General features: G+C 42.8%; 1 protein-coding gene across 1 annotated transcript in view; it reads right to left on the minus strand.

Moving 5' to 3' along the window:
- Arhgap21 (Rho GTPase activating protein 21) overlaps nt 1-24,067 on the minus strand; it is a 123,432-nt gene that overhangs the window by 37,848 nt on the left and 61,517 nt on the right. Inside the window, 3 exon segments of the mRNA NM_001191693.1 lie at nt 3,710-3,764; nt 6,478-6,556; nt 8,016-8,108. Coding sequence (NP_001178622.1) covers nt 3,710-3,764; nt 6,478-6,556; nt 8,016-8,108 — 227 coding nt within the window.

Consider the following 24,067-nt stretch of genomic DNA (forward strand, 5'->3'; position numbering starts at 1 on the left):
CACAAACACTGTCCATCTGAACATGAAGTGTGCATCTTGGGTATGTACCTGGGCATAACAAGCCTAGCTTTTTCATGCTAATTATGTCCAAGTCACTGCTTTTTGGGACAAAAATAGTCTGGAAGAGAGCATTGTGGACGGTCTTGCAGTATTTTTTTACAATGGGTTTGCATAATCTCCTGTGCGGCCTGCAGAGGAGGGCAGGTCCTTACAGCCTGCAATGTCAGGGGAGCTGGAGCGCTCCAGCAGCCCCACTGTACCAGAGAATTCAAGATTTGAGAACAAGCGAGCTCACTCCCCACGAGCTCACATCTATCCCCACCAGATTTAACACGCTGGAAAAGCCATTCTGTGGTGATTTAAAGGTAAGTAACATATTCAAATTTGAGGAGAAACATTATCTATAAAACGCTTTAAATTTTTATAGTCTTCAGATAGAACTAAAATTTCAATAGAAATTCTAGATCAAATTTGGGAACAAACTGTCTCCCAAATTACCACCGATGGAGAAGTCATAATAGTGCTCAGGTCACGGTGACTCGACCTCTATTCCACTGGCAGGTGACAAGCATTTAGTGGCTATAGACGGCAATCCTGACAAGCATAATATATGACAGACCAGTCCCAAGAAATGCTGGGGAAGCAAGTTAGGAGTCGACAATGCAGTTACAAAATGTTTCTTTCCTCCCATGACATTTAAAGAGTCAGAAGAGCAGGTCGTTTGGATAGGATCAGAACGTGCACTTTCTTGCAGTGAATGAGCACTGGATATGAGAACATTACTTTACACTCTGAGACAAGACTGATAATTCTATCATGCCAATGTCTATAACTGTGTGGTGCTTTCTCTCTGTGCCTGGCTACTAGGCACCAAATCTTTCAATGAGTAATCACGGTCCAACATGTTAATGCTTTAAGTACCCTCCAGGGAACCTTTAAATTATCAAAGGGCATCAATTCCACGACACAAAATATCCCTTAAGCAAAACAAAGCAATTACGTTCCGATATAACCGTGTCAATTTATATTCTTATACGATGGTATTAGTCATCCAGTATGAAGACATTTACCTGGGATCATATGATCACTGCCATCATATGCTTAAGAATGCTTAGTTAAGTATCCTTTTAAAAGATTTATTTATGTGTGTGAGTGTATTGTAGCTGTCTTCAGACACCAGAAGAGGGCATCAGATCCCATTACAGATGGTTGTGAGCCACCATATGGTTGCTGGGAATTGAACTCAGGACCTCTGGAAGAACAGTCAGTGCTCTTAACCACTGAGCCATCTCTCCAGTCCCTTACTTAAGTGCTCTCAACTTCAAAATGTGTATAAGTCACTCTGATGGATACAGAGACAACAGTGACATCTTCCTAAAATAGAACACCGTCAAAAAACTGTGTCCAACTGTTGGATGACCAACTGCTGGATGGCCAACTGCTGGGTGGCTAATTGCTGGATGGCCAACTGCTGGATGGCCAACTGCTGGATGGCTAACTGCTGGATGGTCAACTGCTGGATGGCTAACTGCTGGGTGGCTAACTGCTGGATGGTCAACTGCTGGATGGCTAACTGCTGGGTGGCTAACTGCTGGATGGTCAACTGCTGGATGGCCAACTGCTGGATGGCTAACTGCTGGATGGCCAACTGCTGGGTGGCCAACTGCTGGGTGGTTAACTGTTGGGTGGCTAACTGCTGGGTGGCTATTTCTAGAACATTCTATATTCATTCTTTAGCTTTTTTACTCTTGTACTTCTTTAATTTTATTTCACAGTAGTTTAAAAGCTTGTGTCTTCACACTGAAACTAAACATAATAAAAACAGAAAAGTAGAAATCAATCCTACAGTGCCTACCAGACACCAAATCTTTTAAAACAAAATGTGCTAAGAGGGTGGGAAGTAAGAAAGACAAGCCAGACAATTCCTCAGCCAAGATCATCACTGCAAAAACCCTATAAGCAACATGTGTTACCGTGGCAATCTGGGTCTTCAGTGGAGGTGTCAAGACTAAGAACATCCAGAGAGACCTGCAGGAACTTTCCAGAGAAATCACAGCAATCCCACCAAAATCACACCTACCATTATTAGTTATAAAATAAGAAGACAGAAACAGAGGAAAGAAAAAAGCAGGGTGCAATTGCATATGCCTGTAATCCTAGCACTTAGGAAATAGAAGCAGAAAAATCAAAAAAATCAAGACTAGCTTTGACCACACAGTGAATTCAAGGCTAGTCAAGGCTGCATGAGATCCCAAACCAAATTAAATGCTCTGTAGAATAAACAAACTGAAACTCTTGCTTATGCAAGCTCACCTTTAGTTTACTAACGATGACAATATCTTTGCGAAGGGCAGGGTAGCAGGCTGTGTGTGGAATAAACTGCAAGCTGACAAGGCAACTGTTGAGTATGGGAGGGGAGGCTGGCACCGGTGGCACAACACTCACTTTATGTAATTGCCTATCTTATCGATACAGTTCACAAAGCACAGCCTCTCCCCGTAACTCGAAGACCGACTCCCAGTGGCTGCAGCGCCTGCTCATGTGTGGGAAGCCTAGACTGTGACAACAATGATTTTTTTTTTAAAGTAACTGATGCTAACTTACAAAACACAAAGGAAAGTTCTGGAATTCCTACTCTTATTTCCCTTAAATTTGACTGACCTTTGACAAATGTATATTTCATTTTAAATAGAATATTATGCTGATTACAGAACATATGAGTACTTTAAAAATAGTAATGAATTTAAAGAAAAAATTGTTACAGTTTAAAACAATTTTTCCATTTATATCTCATAGCCATGGATGGCAAGGTAGATCAGGGGACTCAGGTCTCAGAGATGCGGAGTTACAGGAACAGCCATGACCAGCATGCCTATGTATGGTGGCAGTTCCAAGGGTGGTTTGGTTTCAGACCAGCCTCAGTCCAAGTGTTAAGACCAATGCTCTCTTCTTTCCTATTGTATTAGACAAGCTGCCTAACTTACGGGCTTCCACACAAAACAGCACAGAAAAGACTCCCAGGACCGGACATCTAGCACGCGTGAGTGTCTCCAGGGCCATGAAGGCTGCTCAGACGTAGCCAAGAACACTGAGCAGATAGGTGTGTGTGTGTGAACACCGTGGGTTGGGCCAGAGTTGGCTCAGCACTTCACAGCACGTGTTGCCTTTGCAGAGGGCTGGGCTTGAAGTCCCAGTACCCACACGGTGGCTCAGTGATCCACATATCCAGTTCCAGAGAATCTGACAGACACCCTTTCCTGACCTGCTGGACACCAGGCACACATGTGGCACACATACATACATGTGGTGCACATACATGCATGTAGGCAAACACTCAGACACACAAAGTAATATCTAAAAAAGAAAGTAAGTGTCGTGGGTCATGAATCAAATCAACAGTCTGCTGTGGAACTAGAGGTTGGGGAAGTAGCCAATGGTTTGCTTAGGAAGCTCAAGGGCCTGGGTTCAGCCCTCAGCTCCAGGGCAGTTAGAGATGGAATTATACAACAGTTCCATGTCACTTAATTCCAAATAATGGACAGGACGCTCTGGCTCTTTCTTAAAAATACAATGTACAGAAATCCAAATTCTGTTATGTGAACCAGGAGGTTGTTTTTTTCTAGAATCCTTTTTAAATGCAATTCACTTCCTTTCAAAGTTCTCTTACTATTTGTGTCTACAAAACAATGTCTGTTTAGAGAAAACTTACCACTTGGAGAATGTCTTCATCCTTTGGCATAACACTGAGCTCCAGTGTGGTGTCACTGAAACGGAACACAACACTGTCAGGGAGGCAGGAGACGGAACGAGAAGTTGTAACTCAGAACGCCTTGGTTAAGAGTTTTTCTTTTAAGATCATCACTTTCAAAACCAAACCATAAGAAAGACAGAGGTTGGGCTGGAGAGATGGCTCAGCGGTTAAGAGCACCCGACTGCTCTTCCAGAGGTCATGAGTTCAAATCCCAGCAACCACATGGTGGCTCACAACCATCTGTAAAGAGATCTGATGCCCTCTTCTGGTGTATCTGAAGACAGCTACAGTGTACTTATATATAATAAATGAATAAAAAAAAAAAAAAACATTTAAAAAAAAAAAAGAAAGACAGAGGTTTGGTGGCATACGAAAGACAGCACCCCACATAACCTCACGACCCATCACAGTGTGCCACTAATTCAGAGATACAAACTATCATTAAATAGTTGGAGGACAAAACTCCTAAGGATCTCAGAGTGATTACTTGTCTTACGGATTACTTAAGTGGTTGTCATCTTGAGACAGAGTTTCTCTGTGAAGCCCTGGCTGTCCTGGACTCCTTTTGTAGACTAGGCTGGCCTCAAACTCACAGAGATCCACCTGCCTCTGCCCCTTCAGTGGGATTAAAGGCCTGTGCCACCATACCTAGCCTGCTTTGATGTTTTCAAGTTCTAGGAAATAACTGTAGCTTGCTATGCCTCAGGCCCTCAAATGTAACATTCTGAGCACCTTTAAACCTCCTAACGTTGAAGATGCTACCTTTGCCTCAGAAGAACATCAGTTCACATGCTTCTGGAACAAGTCAGTTTCCAGCTTCATTTCAGTTATTTGTTTAGTGCCCAAGATTTAATCTTAGAACTTTCTAGGTTCAGCTTACAGCCTTTTTATGCTAACACTGCAAATTTCTCTTAGATGTGGTGGAAGCGGTCCCGAGTTTGCCCGGGGCAGTGGGTCGTGGGAGAGAACCAGCAGCAGACCTTTTACCAGGCCCTGGTTTGATCTCCAGCACAGGAAAGAAGCCAGGGGAGGAAGAAGTCAAGAGGAGAAACTGAATTTAACTTATGCCTAGATTCATGTTGAGGTAGATTAAAGATAGTGGGGCTATCTCCATCTAACAATTATCCTAACTTCCCTCAAAGATTAAGAAATAATCCCAACTTTGAAACAATGCCAACATAAAATGAAAAGAAAATTCCAAAATCCAGTAATTTTCCGGTGTCTGTTCAGTTGATAAACTCCAAGATGGTAAAGCAATGAAAGCCACAGGTGCTAAGGCATTAATGACATGGGGAGGCCGTGCACTTCAGCAGTTAGAGCTGCTTGAAAACACACAGTGCACAGAAAAGCCCTTTGCAGTGACAGCCCCTGGCTTTCAGCTGCCTCGTCGCTGCAGCAAAACTTTCTAAAGGAAAAGTAGGATCATAAACAGCTTTTCACTGATTTTAAAATTGTTTGTACTGGCTGAAAACTTCTGGGTTACTCTGAGGAAGCCATTGTGTGGGTTTGGAGAAATGGACCAGGCTGCATTCTGGTGTACTGCTGCTGTGGTGGTGATCTCGGTCACTGGGGAAGGAACGAGGCACACGTCTCTCCTGCTGCTGCTACAGAGGCTTTGCCTCCACCTCCTGCACTACACTCACGACTTCTCTAGGAATTTCATTAATTATTGAAACATAGAAGAGAATATTCTGAGACCAATTAATCATGATCATGTCATTTAATTGTAAAAATATCACAATGCATTAGGACATTGGTGTTAAATAACTCAAATTAACAGCACGAACTGCTTTCGATATAGAGATAGGCACAGTTGGCGAAGTGCTTGCTGGGTGAATCTTCAGAACCCACCTAAAAATTCCAGGCATGGTGAACACACACACAGACACACACACACACACACACACACAGACAGACACAGACACAGACACACACACACACACACACACACACACCTTGTAGAAAATAAAGAATTTCAACTGAGTTATAAACAGGTGAATGAAGCTACAAAGAATCATTCTGTAATCCAACATTTTGAATTTGAATTTGGGAAGAACCTCTTCAAACTGAGATAAAACTGGATGTCAGAGCCAGACTCACTGCACATGCCTGACAGAAACTCAGTACTGTGACCTCTTTAACTTTAGATTTTTTTTTAAAGAATATTATTTAAATTATGATTGTGTGCATGAAAGTTAAGACCATATTACCTTTGTGGTCCTATCAATACTCATTCTATAAATACGTATTTACCTTTAGAGCTAAAAATGCTGTCATTCTGCAGATTATAGGCACATGGATTTAAAAATAACATCTTAATGTTAAAACAAATGAAAGAATATAAGCCAATGATTTTATTCAATAAGGCTGCTCAGTAAAATACAGTGAAAGTATGCATCTCAGTAAGACTTGTTTTAGAAAACCAAGTGTGCATTTATTTCTATATTTAAACAAATTATATACGTATCCCTTTAAATCAAAGCAGAAAAGTCATACTTTAAGTCTCTAATGAGTGTTCTCTAAGCCCATAGGACTTTACATTGTGAACATTACAAACTTGCAAACCCACTCAGCAATCAGTGAGCTAACATTTGGCAATACCATATACAACTAGCAGTGTCTAGGGAAATTCTGTGTCATCCTAGTCCTAAGAGCACAGCGCTGTATGAAACCTACCTGTTCTATAGGGTTTTTAGCCCAAATTAATCAGGTTTCAGGAATCTTACCTGTTCTGAATGAGAGCAATTACTTGAGAATAGGTCTTTCCTATGACACTTTCTCCATTGACTTTTATAATTCTGTCACCTTCAAAGAAGAGAGAGAGAGAGAGAACACACAACATATTAGGAACTCCTGAAGGAACCCACTTTGAGTAGCTTTGAAATAACTCCCAAGACTGTTCCCTCCCCTTTACTCTGTTTCCATGGTGCTGGGATAAAAGCCCTTGCTGCCTGAGCTCCACCCCCAGACCAAATAAGCCCTGATTTTTCAAAATATATTTGCATATTTTCAAAGTACCTGTTACAAAAATAAATCTTCCTTTCAATGCATCCAACTTCTCATGAAGTATAGCAATGTTCTAAGAATTCCAGACACCGACGCCCTTCAGCTGCACACCCCAAATGTCTTCTACTTCTATCAGCTTGGAAGACCCACAGAACTACTCCTCCACTGGCCTTACCATTCCGCTAAAGAAAACTTCCCGCCATGCTTCAAACGCTGACTACACACATTTCACCAGTATCAGCTGATTTTTATCCACTGATTTTTTTTTTACAATGTTCTTCCACTCTACATATCTAATTAATTGATGAGTGTACTATAAAACTTAAATATGGATGTGTATGTGGTTTTTTAAAAAAACTTTATATCTATTAATTTATTCTTCATTTAATGGAGGAAAGTACTGGATTACTCAGAAAAACTGAGAGGAATGAAAAGCCACAAAAGCACAGAGGACACAGAAATGAAGTCCTTCTTCTGTGCTTATCATTATCGCCTCCAACTTATTTTCTCAAACTGAGACACTTGGAACATGATAGGTGATACATTCTAATAGAATTCATTATGCATTGTCCATATTAATGATAATAGAATAAAGGTTACTGTAAATATGACGATAAAGATAATTAAACTGTATCCTGGTACTCACTACTTATCTGTGGCTGAAAGTACAGTTTACCCAAAGTGCACTAAAAGGAGTTTTGTCAATTCCTACTTTAAATTGTTTTATGCACAAAAATGAGAAAAATATTTTGAAGTATTTGCTAATTTTTGACTTTGAGTTAATTATATTAAAATCACAAATTAAATTAACAGGATTTTGTATCAAACACGTATTAAATCTACCTCAGTAGAGCACCCCAGTGATACCAGGAAATGAGGGGACTTGCGAGTTCACAGGAAACCTCAGTCATTCTGTGAGCTACCTGCCAGATCAAGTACTTCCTGACTTGGGGATCCAAAAAATCTCCATTTTACTAAAGAAATGTCTTTATCAGTTTGTTATTTCGGAAGCCGTTTGTCAAAGTTTAACTTTAAAAGATAATTTTTTTTAAAAGAGAGACTGCAAGTCTGTGCGATAACTAAAAGTGTTACACTTTATCAAGTTACATTGTTATGTCTGATTAGCTATATCCACTGAGTTTCCAGAAGGATAGATTGTATCTCAGAAACAGTTACAATAGAAATGAGAGAGGGAGGGCACATAGAAGGAGAGAAAAGGAAAAACTACAGAAATGTAGAAGCCGAAGAGGCCCAGCACCTGTGCATAACCCAGCCTCGAAGGCTGGCCCTCCTTCCTTCACTTGTTTAACAAATATGGTGTCCATCGGCTCCAATCGGTTCCTTTGCTTTCCTAGGAAAGAAAAAAATAAGCCCAAGGCATCGCTTTACTTTATAGTGTCTTATTAAAACCCCCCACACATAAAATGGCATTTAATTAAAATGAGAGCAGAGATTTTTCACAAAGTAGTAAATGCATCCCGAATCTTGATGCTAACATGAAACTTTCTGATTTTTATTAACTAAGCATTTGCTTGCTTCTTCCGTAACAAAATGCCAACCACACTGGCTGATTCCGTTACTGAGCACAGTCTGTATTTTAATGACTACATTATATGGCAGACATACCTTATAACTCCCACTTCCCACAGCAATACAGTGAGCATAAGAGGACTGAAGTCTTGAAGAATTAGCTACACAACAAATGCTAAAACTTGTTACACAGCGACGCCAGACTACTGCTCTCTAATCCTGATCTGCGCTAAACATTGAAGTCATTTCTTTCTTCTAAAAGCTGATGGGAAGAAAGACATAAATAATTGCAAAACTATAAAAATCGGCTAAGAGGAGTAGGGAATGCCCTGGCGAGAGTGCGAATGCAATCAGTCTGGACACAGTCAGTACTGCGCAAGCTGTGGTCCATTCACAGATCCACCTGTATGGAGACCCAGGGTGCTCATGAAAAATGAGTGTTCCAGAGTCAAAACAGAGGTCTGCTTTGTTAACGAGTATCACGTGTGATCCTAATAGAATTTCATAGAATGTGAGAATAACAGGTTCCGTGAAATGGATGTCAAGGAAAGATCCAGAGAGAGCTGGTCAGCTGAGTAATAAATACCATGCAAAAAATAAATAAAAATAAATAAATAAATAAGAAAGAAAGAACCAAATCAAACAAACAACCGAACCCCCACAGTTCTCAAGGTCCCGACAGTGACATCAGCATCACCTGGGGCTGGGGTAGAACTCTGGACCTATGGACTGCTCCACTCTGAGGTTAGTGCCCAAACACACACTGTCTGCTGCATTCTCACTTGTCACCATGGCATTTCTAACACCATTTGTTAAACAGCAAACTATCGTTTTCACGATAGTTTTAAAGAAGGCTCAAAAGACGTTGCTCAGTAGCAAACCATCAGTTGGTCACTCCTGTTTACTCCCAGCTTGGAGAGGAACTGTAACTGACCACTCGGCTACCCAAGCCATCACAGTACAGAAGCAGCTGTTTCAGAACTCAGTAGGCATGGGCTCAATTTCCTTTCTCACTTGACATTTTCTGTTCTTCCTTGTGTTCACAGAAACTATTACTACAAAACTTGTGTTCTTACTTGCTTGTTTATTTGCTGTATGTGTCTCCCGTGGAGCTAACAGGCAAGAAATGTATTCTTTCCCCTGATATTCACAGTACCTAGAACCAGGGTTGGCACAGAGCTAGCATCTTCTATGGAAGTGTTGAGCTGATTAGTTTAACCCTCGCAGGCTCTGGAGACAGGCACTGTGACTGTCCTATGGCTGAAAGAATGAGAAACTAAGCCATCGGCCGAGGGACAGTAGAGATCTGAGGCCAGGTATGAACTCAAATGCTGTACTCTCAGTAACTGACTTAATCCATTGGTCAAGCTTTACTGATAAAAGCCAACTTATAATTACAGTCAGGAGGCACATAACAATATATATGTACATATGTTACACACACACACACACACACACACACACACACACACACACACACACACGGTATGTAAAGGTCACACAGTTTTAGTTTTGTTTTTTCCTGGCGGTGCTGGGAGGCACCTAGGGCTTGCATTTTCGGCGAGTGCTTAGCCAATGATTTATATCCCCATCCATGTCTGTGTAATACACGCCACAACACTAACTCAATGACTAAACCACCTAGGGACATCTTTTCATAATACACTGCCATTTTATGTGATACACAGCTGCACTTATAAGGGGAAAAAAAGCATTTATCAATTTAAGTCATTCAAAATGCAAACACTGAATTCTAATCAGGCCGGATCCCTGTGTGGCCAACCCAATATTTACAAGTTAGCATTAAAGGAAAACCACTTATGTTTTTGGCTAAAGATCTGAGGATTTAATATTTTGTTTTATTGAGACACTGCTTTCACAGGAAGCTTTATAGAATATAAGACATTTGTTTTCGTATTCATGACTTCTCATCTGTGTCATCAAGAATGTAAAGTAACAGCTGGAGAGGTGGCTTGGCAGTTAAGAGCACTGGCCGCTCTTCAGAGGACCCAGGTTTGATTTCCAGTGCCCACATGGTGGCTTATTACCATTTGTAACTCCAGTTCCAGAGGATCTAACCCTTCTTCTAGTCTCCTTGGGCCCCAGGAAGAGATGTGAGTCACATACGGGCAAATACTCGTATTCATAAAATAAAACGTTAAAATAAACCAATACAAGAACTTGCTGTGAATATGTACCAAACGCAAATGACTATTGATACATTCTACAAAATAGCAAAAAGTTAGCTGAGTAGCAATGTGGTGACATCTAAAAATTCTGACAGAAAAGTTCACTATACGGGAGAGATATCCAAAACAATTTCAATGTCTAGTAAATGGCTTCTGCAATGGCTTCTCTTGTAAAGCTGGTCACCTCGCTGCTGACAAGTTTGCATCACATGATGCCTGAACTCATGTACAGGAGAGAAAGTAAAAGAGGTCAGCTAAGCCAGCAGAGTATCATGGACGCTGAGAGTAGTCTTGGGGTTCTTTATATTTGCCTTGATGGACTCTCTCCTAAATTCTGTTAGGCTCCAATCTAATTCTTTTAAAAAGAAAACTGCTCCTCAAATGTCCTTGAAGTCTCAGGAGGAAGTTTACTTTTCTTCAGTTTCTATACTCTTACTTTATATTGAGTCAAACATTTGGCTCACTAATTTTAACATTAAACACAAACACAGGAGAAGGGGGATGAAAAAAGAGACAGACAGACAGACACACAGAGAGAGAGAGAGAGAGTGTCTAAAATTCTGTTTGAACTTGGGCACAAATGAATCAAATTTCAGATATGTATAAAGCCAGGAATGGTAGTGCACACCCATAATGTAAACACTCAGAAGGTGTAGGGATTAGGATCTTGAGTTTGAGGTCAGCCTGGCTACAGAGAAAAGCTTGTCTCAAATGTATGTATGTATGTATGTATGTATGTATGTATGTATGTAAGTGTGTGTATGTATGTAGGTATGTATATATGTGTGTTACATATGTATGCATGCATGTAGTATGTTGACGAGATTGCTCAGTGGGTAGAGCCCTTTTTGCTGTGATAAGGACCTGAGTTTGGGTCTCCACACTGTGGAAAATGGCATGCATGCAGCACACTTGTAACCAGCCCCAGACAGATAGATCCAGGCCTCGGTGGCTGCCCAGCCTAGCTGTAACCATGAGCTCCAGGTTCAGTGTGGTATCTGTCTCAAAACCCTGAGGTAGAAAGTGAGAGGATAATATCCACAGTTGTGGCATTTCTCCATGAGTAAGCATGCCTACATCCACATACGTACACGTGAACAACACACACAATCAAAAAAAAATTAAGAGAATAAGTAAATAAAATGTACCATTCAACCCCACAGTCCTTGTAGGATAATCTCTCCACATACAAAACAACGAAAAACCCAATCCCAAGTACTAAAACCTCAACAGGGAGAGTTCTCCCTCTGCGTCCAGACAGCTGCCCTGGCAACTCTTAGACAGTCACTTCTGACTACCTTCACTCTACCACCTCCTGACTCTGAAAACACATGGAGCATGTTTTAAAGGCTAAGTATCTTATTCAGGTGTCTTTCCAGTGATCTTCTCAAAATACTTATTCGAGCATATCTGGATAACTAAGTCTTTGTCTTTACAGAAAAAATAGGCAAATGAACAAGGCTTACGCCAGTGCTGAGGCTGACGTGATTGCGATTGACTGAGACGGTCTGAGACGCACCTGAACTGACTCACAGCCCAGAGAACACTTTAATTCACAATAACTCAATCAAGTTCACCTTGAGTAAGAAGAATTAGTAACATCCAGGAAGAGGTGCCATCCAATACTGAATGTCCACAGGAGTTTGATTCTGTGTCCAGGATAGTGGAGAATTTATGAAAAACCTTAGGCCCTACAGCTGGAACACAGGGTTTAAATCCCCACCTTTACCATTTACTTTCCAAACGGACTGCCAAATTTTGTAACATTTGATCCATGTTTTAACTAGTGATTATTAGTTATTTATATGAACATCAAGTTAACTGAATACTCTGTCTTTTGCCTGGCAATTGCATCTCCCCGTGACTTTTACATAACATCCTTGGGTATGCCGGTTTGCTCACTACAATGAGGTAATAATAGGGATTGTGGCTACTGGACAAAGCTGCCGTGGGGGTTAATATACTGGCATTTAATACACGTGACTATGCTCGTTTTATGTAAACAAGGTTTACACAGATCAAGGCAGGCCACAATAGAAGACATCAAACTTGTATCCCTGCAGAAAATCAGAAAACACTGGTTGGGAAAATATCCATTAAACTCAACTGTCCTATTAGAAGGAAGCTGAAGACGAGTCCAAAGAGAACAGAGGTGCAAGAGAAGAGGCACAGAGGCTCCAGTGGTTCTGCTGGGAACTTGATTCCCATCTCCAAGAGACTGTTGGCTTTGACTGAAGTATGGATCTCCAGAGTCAGGAGATGATTTAAATCTGTAACCAATTTCTCTGAAGAACGCTAAGGTTAAAATCACCTGCAGCATTTAGATTACCTGACAATTTTAAGTATAAAGTACACACAGCCAACAGATTATAAAGAAACAACCTTTGACCTATGCCAATTATGAAACAGAACAACATATCACTACAGCCAGGGAATCCTAGTTCCAGAACAAAGTAAATCTATCAATGGACAGACTGAAAAAAACCCGTATTGTGCTGCATACACAAATGTGTGAACACTTGTACACATATGCTTACACTGCTTCAGAAACATAGCAAGCAAAAGAAAATAAAACCCTACAACAATTCTACATAGAAATAGGAAGTGACTTAAATTACAGTCAAGAGAGATCCCACAGAACAAGAGAAAAATACTGCAAATTATGTATCTGGAAAAAAGTTGGTAATCATATTATTAAGGAACTACAAAAACTCAATAGCAAAAAACTCAACCCAAATAAAAATGGGCAACAGATACAGACACTTCTCAGCAGACATGCCACGTCCTGAAAAAGTGACAAGTGCTGGCAAGGCCCAGAAGGGAAGCCCTATCCACGTGGTGGCAGTGCAAGTGACATAGCTGTCTCCTGCCCTGACAGAACAGCACAGCCAGGAGCGGCTGGGGAGGCTGTTTCGGCTCACAGGCCTCAGGTCCCACGTCTGCTATGAAGTCATACTCTTATCACTGAGGAAAGCTGGGGCAGGAACTCAAGGCAATAACCCAGGAACTGGAGCAGAGGCCACGGAGGAGTGCTATGACTGGCTTGCTCACTATGGCTTCCTCAGCTGCTTTCTTAAACCACTTGGGACCACCTGTCCAAGGCTGTCGCCATTCACAGTGGTTTAGGGCCTCTCACATCAATCATTAATCAAGAAAATGCTAGGAAGAACTGAAGTTATGGAAGAATTTTCTCAATGAACAGTCTCTCTTCTAACAGAATGTAACTGACCTGAAGGGAGATGCAGGTGTGAGATGAATAGAGGAGGAGGAGGTCGGAAAACATCATAAGAACCATACTATTATCCACCTGAATTACACGCATGCAGTTTAAATGAATTTATCCCATCTGGGCTGATGACGCTCTCCTCAAGAGCCATAAACTATTTAACCAAAACACTAACAGCAGGAATGAGAAACCCTCCTTTGAACTGTTGGTCAAAGCTGTCCAAAAAGAGTCCCAGCACATTATAGGCTATTGCTGTTGCCCCTGGTTGCCTCCAGGAAGTGGAAGGTAAGACCCCATTGCTAAGACACTGTGCACTTCAGACAGAGGACCCTGAAGATCTAAACTGGACCTGACTTAAATGTCTCCTCCCTGAGGACTAGCACTGACGATACCCAAAGATGTCACACAGGCCTCCAAATGGGTGAAGCAAGCAACAGTGCTCCCCAGCTAAGTATGCCTGTGAACCGTGCTCCCTGGCAAAGTATGCCTGTGAACCGTGCTCCCCAACTAAGTATGCCTGTGAACCATGCTCCCCCGCTAAGTATGCCTGTGCAACTGTGTTCCCCAGCTAAGTATGCCTGTGCAACAGTGCTCCCTGGCTAAGTATGCCTGTGAACCGTGCTCCCCAGCTAAGTATGCCTGTGAATGGTGCTCCCCCGCTAAGTATGCCTGTGCAACAGTGCTCCCCAGCTAAGTGTGCCTGTGCAACAGTGCTCCCCTGCTAAGTATGCCTGTGAACCAGAGCAACCAGCAAGGCACAATAACCCTAAGGGACAACAGTGGCACACATGCCTTGGCAGTAACCAACAGCTCTTTCTCTATCTGGACTTAAGGCCAGCTCAACAAGATGGATCATGCCTGGTGCTGGAAATCTAGCTAGCAAAGTCATGGATCTTGGCAGAGACGCTATAACTGCCCCTTTACCAAGTAGGCATAACCCTACACTATATTTTAAGTATTTTTCCTTATACTTAGAGAAAAGGTAGTCTTCATCCTTCGACAAGGAAACTTTTCTTTGCGGCAGATGGAGATCATTACAGAAGAGTACAGCTGCAGAAAATGCAGAGCTGCGAGGCTCAGTTCCAGTGGACACATCTGCAAAACAACTCCTACATGTAAGGCTCAGGGATCACTGCCCAAGAAAGGCAGGAAGGCTGTACGAGCCAGAGAACAGGATGTTTGCTGTGAGATCGTCTCCTAGAAATGTCAGAGAAGCTACACCATGACATCTAACTAACATGAACTGGCCAGGGCACCACCAACAGACATGCTAACATGAAAACAGGGTGGGGGATGACTTGTGAGTCCTCTATCACAGACAAAGAACTACAAGCAACTAAGGAATACTGCAAGTGGGCGAACCAGCCCTCCTCAATGAGCAGATGCCCATGGGCTGTCCCGTGCCACACGGTCAGGCCTGAAAACACACACTTACAAGTGATAGGGCAGATCAAGCAGGTTGCATTTGTAGATTACGGAAGAAATACACATACATTCTCTCTCTGTCTCTCTGTCTGTGTCTCTCTGTCTGTGTCTCTCTGTCACACACACACACACACACACACACACACACACACAAACACACACACAGAGAGAGAGAGAGAGAGAGAGAGAGAGAGAGAGAGAGAGAGAGAGAGAGAGAGACATCCCAAAGAAAAAAGAAGCCATGAATCTGAGAAGGAAGGGGCATGGATATATATGAAAGGTTGAAGAAAAGACCAGTAGGGGAAAATGATGTAATTATACTATAATCTCAAAATACAAATTAAAAAAGTAAAAATAATATCTGTAAGGTTTAGTTTGTAAAAAAAATTCTAATGCCCTTTTATGTATTCATTTTCTTCACCAAGTTTTTAACTATAAGGAACTTTTAAGACTGGAAATTAGCAAAAGGGCTCTTTGGTTGTTCTTTCAGGGAAGAGTGGAGACTGGAGACTGATCCTACAGAAATGTCCACTTCTTGGTTGTTTTTTCTTTTTTCAAAACTAAGATCAATGCAAACAATGAATAACTGTTATACATAGAGAAACAAACTGAGAACAATAGATCACAGCAGATTATGGGTCACTGAGTAAAGTCTTACACATACCATCTTCCCAAAGGGCTCTAGCAAATGTCAAGTTGATGTAGAAATAACCAACACAATAGCCATTATGGAGAAAAGTACAGTTTCCTCAAAAAAAATTTTCCCACAACCTCTAGCATCCCTGCTGGCCATCCAGCCAAAGGTAATGAAGTCAGTGGACGAAGCCCTGGCCTACTCTACAGCTCAGACTGCTCAGGAATGCACCCACAGGCTGACCTCAAACTTACAGCAAGCCTCCTGTCTCAGACTCATAAGAGCTGGGAGTACAGTCATCAGTTACCACATTCAGCTATAAAAGCTATTTTAAGACCCTAACAGAGACATACTACCTAATGTTAAAAATATTGTGTGGCAGGGAATGCCTTTAATCCCAGCATTCTGAGGCTGAGGCAGAGGCAGGCAGATCTCTGCGTTTGAGGCCAGTCTGGTCTACATAATGAGTTCCAAGACAGCCAGGGCTGTACAGAGAAACCTTGACTCAAAAACAAAAACAAACAAAAAGCAAGTCTTATATACTCAAACATTAAAACACTACATCTAATTGTTAGCCTTTTTTCCCCCCTTATTTTATGGTGTGGACAAAATCAACAGAGAGAGAGAGTGTGAAAAGGTAAATTATTAAATTAAGCTATTCTCCATATTCTAATCAAAACAAGTGTGATGGATTCTGTATGCTTGGCCCAGGGTGTGGCACTATTAGGAGGTGTGGCCTTGTTGGAGGAAGTGTGTCACTGTGGGCGTGGGTTTTAAGACCCTCCTCTTAGCCACATGGGAGAGGTCTTCTCTTTATCTTCTAGACAAGACATGGAACTCCAGCTCCTCCTGCACCATCCCTGACTGGATGCTGCCCTGCTTCCACCTTCACAATAATGGCCTAACCCTCAGAACCTGTAAGCCAGCCCCAATTAAATGTTGTCCTTTATAAAAGTTGCCTGGGTCATGGTGTCTGTTCAAGGTAGTAAAACCCTAACTAAAAAAGTGCGGTCATTTTCAGAAAGCTAATTAGTACATTCAAGTTTTACCACCCAATCTGCAGATCGGACAACTTCAGGGACCCAGATGAGACCTGTCACATTTCAATCACAATTACATATACTAGAAGCAAACACGTACTCTCTTTATGCAGCTTGACCTTCAAGAAATGGAGTAAAATCAGTTTAAAAACTTAAAAAGTAGACGATGTTTGAAATTACTCATGTTAAGCTTTTTCAAATCAAATACATTTAATTTTTACAAACTTTTTTTGCCATGGGAATGTTTCACACACTCAGAACCAGAGAGACTGACAGCACTAAACCCTAGGAGACTAATAACCATGAAAATCATGTTTCATTTCAGCCCACTCACACCCATATAAAGCTTTTAAAGTTAAGTCTCGGATGTCAATTCATTCATAAATGCTGTAAACTCTCTGGCAGGCACATCTGAAGGAAAGGAACGTTAGTATTGACTCACAGGTGAAGGCAAAAAGCTTCTCTGGGTCTCCACAGGAGGGAGTACTCTGCACAATGGAGTTTCACGTACAAGCTGAGCACAAACCAACCTTTTATCCTTAAATATCTACTTACCACTAAGAACTGACACAGCCCTAAAGCTATGAGACAAATCCAGAAAGGTCTCACATGTGGAAATCACATGACAGCCCCATGTTAAGTTTATAAACAAGTTACCCATTCCTGTGGATCTGCTTGGCTATATATTCAAATCCCGTGAGTTTACAGTGGACCTATTCATTTACAGATTAAAGTCTTTGAGTTTATGGTGAATCTTCTTAGCTATATACTCAAATCCCATATGTTTACAGTGGACCTGTGGGTTTATAGAAAACACACTGCATGGAAATCTCAAGTGTACAGAACGGTACCTGGCATGTAATGGATGCTCAGTAAGTACCTTCTGTCTACTTCAAAAGGTCACCCTGGAAAATGCTAACAGTAAACAGCACTTCTGAGGTTTGCCTCCAGAAGAATGCTCCTGTGGGCCTCTTCAGTCCTGGGACAGGGCGGGCACCAGAAGAGCAGTGTGAGCGCAGCACCACTAGGTGTCAGGCGTGGATCAGTTTAAAGTTATAGCTAGGCAGAAACACTGTGGGAGCCCTTATCCAACACTTCCCCCTAGTTCTCTTTGAATGAACAGTCCATGACTGCCTTTCAGAGCACTTGAAGTTCAGTAATGTTAGTCGTCCCCCTCACGTTTCAGGAGTTTCATAAATGATGTATATAAGTCACTGCCCTGTTGTTCTTGCTTTGCGAGGTTGCAATTTCTCTGGCAACCCAGACAACTTTGTTAATTGTAAGCAACAACTTCCCATCTCTGAATTTATCCACTGCTCAACCCCTTGGCCAATAAGCTTGTCAAGGCCATCCGCCCTTTGTGCGCTCTCCCCTTCAAGACTACCAGCCTCCCTCAGCAAGCTTCCTAAGATCGCCTTTGCACCCATACTTCAACAAAACTTACCAGTGACTTCACGCTCCTTCCCCAAGGCCTTTCCAAGTACACAATTTGCCCATCTAACTAGAGAGAACGCCACGCGCAGGCCAGCTCTGCCCTCGGTTCTCAGCCTGTTAGTTCGGCTGAATGAAGCTAAGTGATACAGTGAGTTGCTCTGTATGTGCAAGCGAGTTCCTGAAATGCTCAGGAAAGGCTCCTGCTGCATCCCAACCCCTGCTCCCTCAGGACGGCTCTTCCAAATCCTGGTGACGTTAAGCTGCTCTCCCCAGCTGCGGGTCACATTGGATCTGTCCCGGGTCCCTGAATCTCTGCTGCTCTGGCCTCTTTTGTTTGCTTTGCTGTGTTTGTTTTAATGTCTAGTTTTCACTTTGAAGTTTTTCTTTCTCCTGTGTCCTCTCTCAAGTAAGGATTTAGTCCTCAACAGCCTTCTTTGGGGCCTTGGTCCACAGCTAGTTAGCACTTCTCATGTACATACTCTACGCTACAGCTCTGAGGTCCCCTTGCCTCCCCACCATGCAGCGGATGAGTGGCGGTGTGCCTCTGCCTACTGCACACCCTTCACCAGGGCTGTCAGCCCTCACTAATCTCCAGCTGCTTGTGTTGCAGGGGTTTCTGAATGAACAGGCATCCCCAGGACAGGCATATACGCTCATCCATGTTACACGTCCCTGGGCGTGTACTGATGCCAGAAATGTCCCTACTCATGAATACCTGCTTTCCTTATCCCTCCACAAACTCCACTGAGCTCTGTAACTTCAATAATTTGCTACACGTAAGAAAGTATCTTTTTAGATGTGATATATCCACTACTACAAATGAAACGTTTTTCACAGGCACCTTACAATTACTACCTCTTAATCAACACAGTGACTTGCCCTCAGATCTTCCATTTATTCTCTGGTTTCACTGCTGGGACAGACTGCTGGCACATCTGTTCATGACTTGTAGATGGCCCCTCCTCTCCCTAAGAGCTCCAGAGCAGGTACTCTATCTTGTACATGGGAAACGCAGCCCCGCTCCCCAGGGACAGGATATGCTGCTCTTCAAGCATTCTTGGGCTAACAGAGTTCATCTACTCGATCCCTCACCCTAGAAAATCTAAGCATGACTCTCCATGCATCAGTAACCTACAACTAGTAACACACAACCCACCCCACCCCCACACCTGTTCTTCTCCAAAGTCTAGGCAAAGGTTACACATAAACGTCTCAGAAATGTCTCCTGAGAGGCTGCCGTCCGTTCCTCCCATCCTAGTTTCACCTGCCCAGCAGCAGTTTGGCAAACATCCTACGAACCGGACTCTTCCCTGGCAGGAAAATGATGGCTTCCGCCATAATTATGTAATGATTGTACTTACTTTTATTTCTGTGCTTTAAGCCTTATTTCATATTTCCAGCTCCCGGTGTCTTATGTGTGAATCTGTGGGTCTATAGGTTTCTAAAAAACGTATGGCAGAAACTATTTTTAATTTGGGAAAAAAAAAAAATCCTTGCCCTCCACTTCACCTGAGTGGGGAGCCGGTGAAGATGTTGGTGTGAGTGACCGGTGGAAGGGCGCGGAGGCAGGCTGTTTTCATTAGCCGGTGGAGGAAGTGTACTGCATGGGTGACATTTTTTCAACACTCTGAAGGAAGTGAGGTTAGAGGCCGCGTGGCTTCCTTCCACACAGTCGGCTTAGTGTCTGGCTCACTGTACACACTGCACAGATGTTTGCTAAGTGAACGAACAAACAGAATGTATTTCTCAATGTCCTCACACTTAGCTGCAAATATTTCTGTTCTGTTTTTATGCCAGAGATGAGAAGTTATCTGCTAAACATCGAAAGCAGGGGAGGGGCTGCAATCTGTGCAGGCTAGCTGGGAAGCATCAAGGGACAAGACCAGGCTCTCCAGCAGGGCGGTGGCTGTGACCAAGTTGTGGGTTGTGCAGCAGCTAGGAAAGGACAGCTTAAAACCACGTGATTAGAGGGCTGCTCGGACAACACTGCTAAGAGAAAGCCCGGGCAGAGCCATGCCTTGGAGACTGCTCAAACCCTAGTGCGAATCTCCCTCTAGTTCTTTCACAGTTACTTATCTCTGCCAGCGGCCTCCAACTAGTACTCTCTGAAGCTGGCTTTCGAATTAAAACGTTTCATAATGAAGCATCTAGAACTTTTAAAGACATCTGAACTCGCATCTAGTTTGTTACCTGCCATCTTAACTTCACGTGTTCTGTTTCTCAAGTCTTAGTCTTCTCCTAAAGAGCGGATTCTGACGTCTGCTTTGGCCCAGCTCAATTTCTTTCATTACAGATTATCATTCATTATTTTTAAGTAGTATCAAGATTTTAAGTTTTCACCTCCTGGCTTATTTTACAGAACGTATCTAAATTTCTATGTAAGCCCAATATTGTCCTATTTTGTTATTTTCTTATAGACCTTCTTAATTATTAGAAATATGGTTTCTAAATCTCTAGGCACCACTACCTCTGAGTTACAGGGGCTGTGGGGAGTAAGTTTCCCCCGCACCCCCAACAGCAAACAGAAACTGACAAACCAAACTCAGCAACACACGGAACGGTCGCTTAGGAACAGACCATGGTGGCCACCACCACAGGTGTTAGTGTCCTTCTGTTTACCCACCAGGCGCTGTGCACATGAGCTCCTACTATGTACCAGATACCTACTTAATGAAAACCCAGCCATATAAGGCATTTCCTATCCTTCATAATCTTTGCTCTGGGAAGAATTCATAGAAATTGTTTCAAAAACATACTGATACCTAAATATAGAAATTGTTTCAAAAACATACTGATACCTAAATGGAGTGGATTTGCAGTCAGCCCCTGACTTGGGAGGCTGAGACAGGAGAGAATGGCTTGAGCTCAGGAGTCCAAGAGCAGCCAAGTCAACACAAAGAGATCCTGGTTCTACAAGAAAGGGGGTGGGGTGGGGGTGCGGGACACAGAGGGAGCGAGGAGGGGAAGTCAAATGAATAACTAGGTAGTTACTTTGCATAATCTAATAACCAGGTTTTGATTGTCTCCTTATTTCCCAGTATCAAATCTGCACTGGTGCCACAGGTTCTCTAAACAGGTAAACCAAGAGGCAGGAGTTCTCACCTAACCTACCACAGGCATGAGCCGTCGACAGGCTGTTTCTCGGAGCAGGGATTTTTTCCACAGTGTTATTAATGAACATATCTTCAATCTTTTACAAACTGTGAAACACTTCCTATAAAATAACCCTGCAAAAATTGAAACTAGCTACCACTTTTCCATTAGCTTCTTTATCTCAAGCAAAAGTATGAGAATCCAGTCATCTTTCTAAGAAATGAAAATCCTGAATTGCAGCCCTCTGGGGGTTACACAGACAGCGGTGAGGTATGAGGAGGAAAGGCTCTTCACAGTCTCAAGAAGCTCCACTGACCGGAGCCCTCGGCTACTCTCACTGCCAGGAAACGGCCAGGCACCTAAGGTACCAGGAAACCTCACAGCGCGCACGTGCACGTGTGTCTGTGTCTACCTCCAAAAACAGTATAACCAAATTATGATGTCTTACTAGCAACAGCAGAAGCCAAGTAAGAGCAGAGCTGTATCTCCGAGATTAGTGAAAAATGTACAGACCAAAAGTGGGAGGAAAACAAAGGCTTTTCATTAAATGAAACCTAAATTCCAACACAGCACAATGCTATGCAAGCCGTAGGGAGAGAAGGATCATGTCCACAGTAAGTACTAAAAAAGAGTGAATATGCGTTACTTACCAAACAGGAAACATGAAGGAGAAATGGCTTTCTTCATCTCAAAAACCAAACTTGTAAGGAAATCTGAGTCAGACTCTCACAGGGGGCTGGAGAGATGGTGGTTCAGAGCGAGGGCTGCTCTCCTAGAGGACAGAGGTTCAATTCCCAGCAGCTAAATAGCAACTCACAACCATCTGTAACTCTAGTTCTAGGGCAGCGGTTCTCAACCTGAGGGTGTAAAGACCCTTTCACGGGGTCCTACCATGAGATATCTTGCATATCAGATATTTACAATTCATAACAGCAAAATGAGAGTTATGAGTAGCAACAAAAATAACTTTATAGTTAGCTGGGGGTCAGCACAGCATGAGAAATTGTATTAATGGTCACTGCATTAGGAAGGCAGAGAACCACTGCTCCAATGCCCGATACTGGCCCCTGAAGACACCAGGACTGAAAGTGGTACACGGACACACATGCAGGCAAACATGATACCAATAAAAATAAATTTAAAGAAGATTAAACAACCAAAAAAAAAATCAAGATTTTCATTGATAAGCAAAAGTTTCTAAATACGTATAGTAAAAGCTGGCTTCACAGTCAAACTCCTACTCGAGACAACCACAGGCAGGCTGGACAAGGTCTCCAAAGGCTGAGAGAGCCAAAGTGTTCGGGGCTGGCCAACAAGGCAGGCAGGAGAACATCATGGCGGCTCTGGGCCAGACATCCCTCTGAGAACCTTCTGCAGGTAGCAGCTCGCCAGCGCTCAGCCCACTGCCATGACTACCCTAAGCAACATGTCCCCACGGTCGTCCAAAGTGGGGTTCTTCAACCCCACTCCTCCACTGCTTTATGGCCTGGCTGAGCCTCCCTGGATCCAGACTGAAGGGTGAGTGAGGCTTTCCTGACAAATCTTCCGTCACGCTTTCCCCGAGGACCAGATCCCTATCACCGTCCTCTCCCAGTCCTCTCAGTGCTTATCCATTTCGATCATCCCTGCTACCTCTGCATGAGTCACCCATCCCCTCGCTTAGCTGCTGCTGCTCAGTGTGCATGGAGAAAATCTTCAAGTAGAAAACCAAACCAAACTATGTGTTGATGAGCACAACCATGCAAACAAGCTTGGCTTGGACACAAAGTTGGTTTGACATCTAAAATCCAATCAATATATATTCAGTCTATCAGAAGGTGAACAAGAAAACCCTAAGGGGTATTCCGATTGATGCAGACCAATTAATCCCAGACATACACTACAAGACTCAGCATAGCAAGCGTTTTTTTGTTTTGTTTTAGGTTTTTTGTTTTGTTTTGTTTTGTTTTGTTTTGTTTTTCTGTTCATATGCTTTTCTTTTTGAGCTAGGGTTTCTCTGTGTATCCTTGGCTGTCCTAGAGCTCACTATGTAATCCAGGAAGGAACTCTGGCCACCTGGAGAATGGCGAAACGGCTCTGGCAGGCCTTGCCCTTCTCCCCAATTCCCTTTTCCTTACTAAAAACCACTAGATTACATTCCTGAAGCCAGCCCCCAAGGTCTGTTCCCTATCTGGCCACTTCCTCCTCCTGAGGCTGACCCCCAAGGTCCAGCTAGCAAAGTACTGAGTCCAGCAATCAAAGGCCCCTCTGGCTCACCTAATTAACATGCCCAATCAAATGCCTCATCCTTACAGGGCGGGGGGGGGGGGGGGGTTTCCCCTTTACCTTTATAATCTGCCATTTTCCTATGGGCCACATCTGTCTCCTCTCTATCCAGAGGCAGTCCTTTGTCCCGGGGACAAATACCTCTTCTCCTTCTCCCTTGTTCCCTGTCCTCTGTCTCCTGCTTTCTCTCCTATTTCCTGTGCTCAGTCCCTACAGGGCCAACAAACCTGCTTTATGCTGAGAAAGTGGCACTGGGGATCCTGAGCAGATACTGATCTCTCACAGTCGAGGTTACCCTGGACACACCTCTCTGCCTCCTGAAGACCATTATTCTTCAACATTTAGATTTTGTAACACATATACAGTAAGTATTCTAGTAACTAAAATCCCAATTCTACAGCTTTGATGATACTGCACAGTGAACAAAGATCATCAGGATTTTTTCCCCTTCTTTCTGTGGGTTTAACCTGGAGC

This window comes from Rattus norvegicus, chromosome 17, assembly GCF_021556685.1.
Source record: "Rattus norvegicus strain SHRSP/BbbUtx chromosome 17, alternate assembly SHRSP_T2T, whole genome shotgun sequence".
In the NCBI taxonomy this organism is placed as follows: domain Eukaryota; kingdom Metazoa; phylum Chordata; class Mammalia; order Rodentia; family Muridae; genus Rattus; species Rattus norvegicus.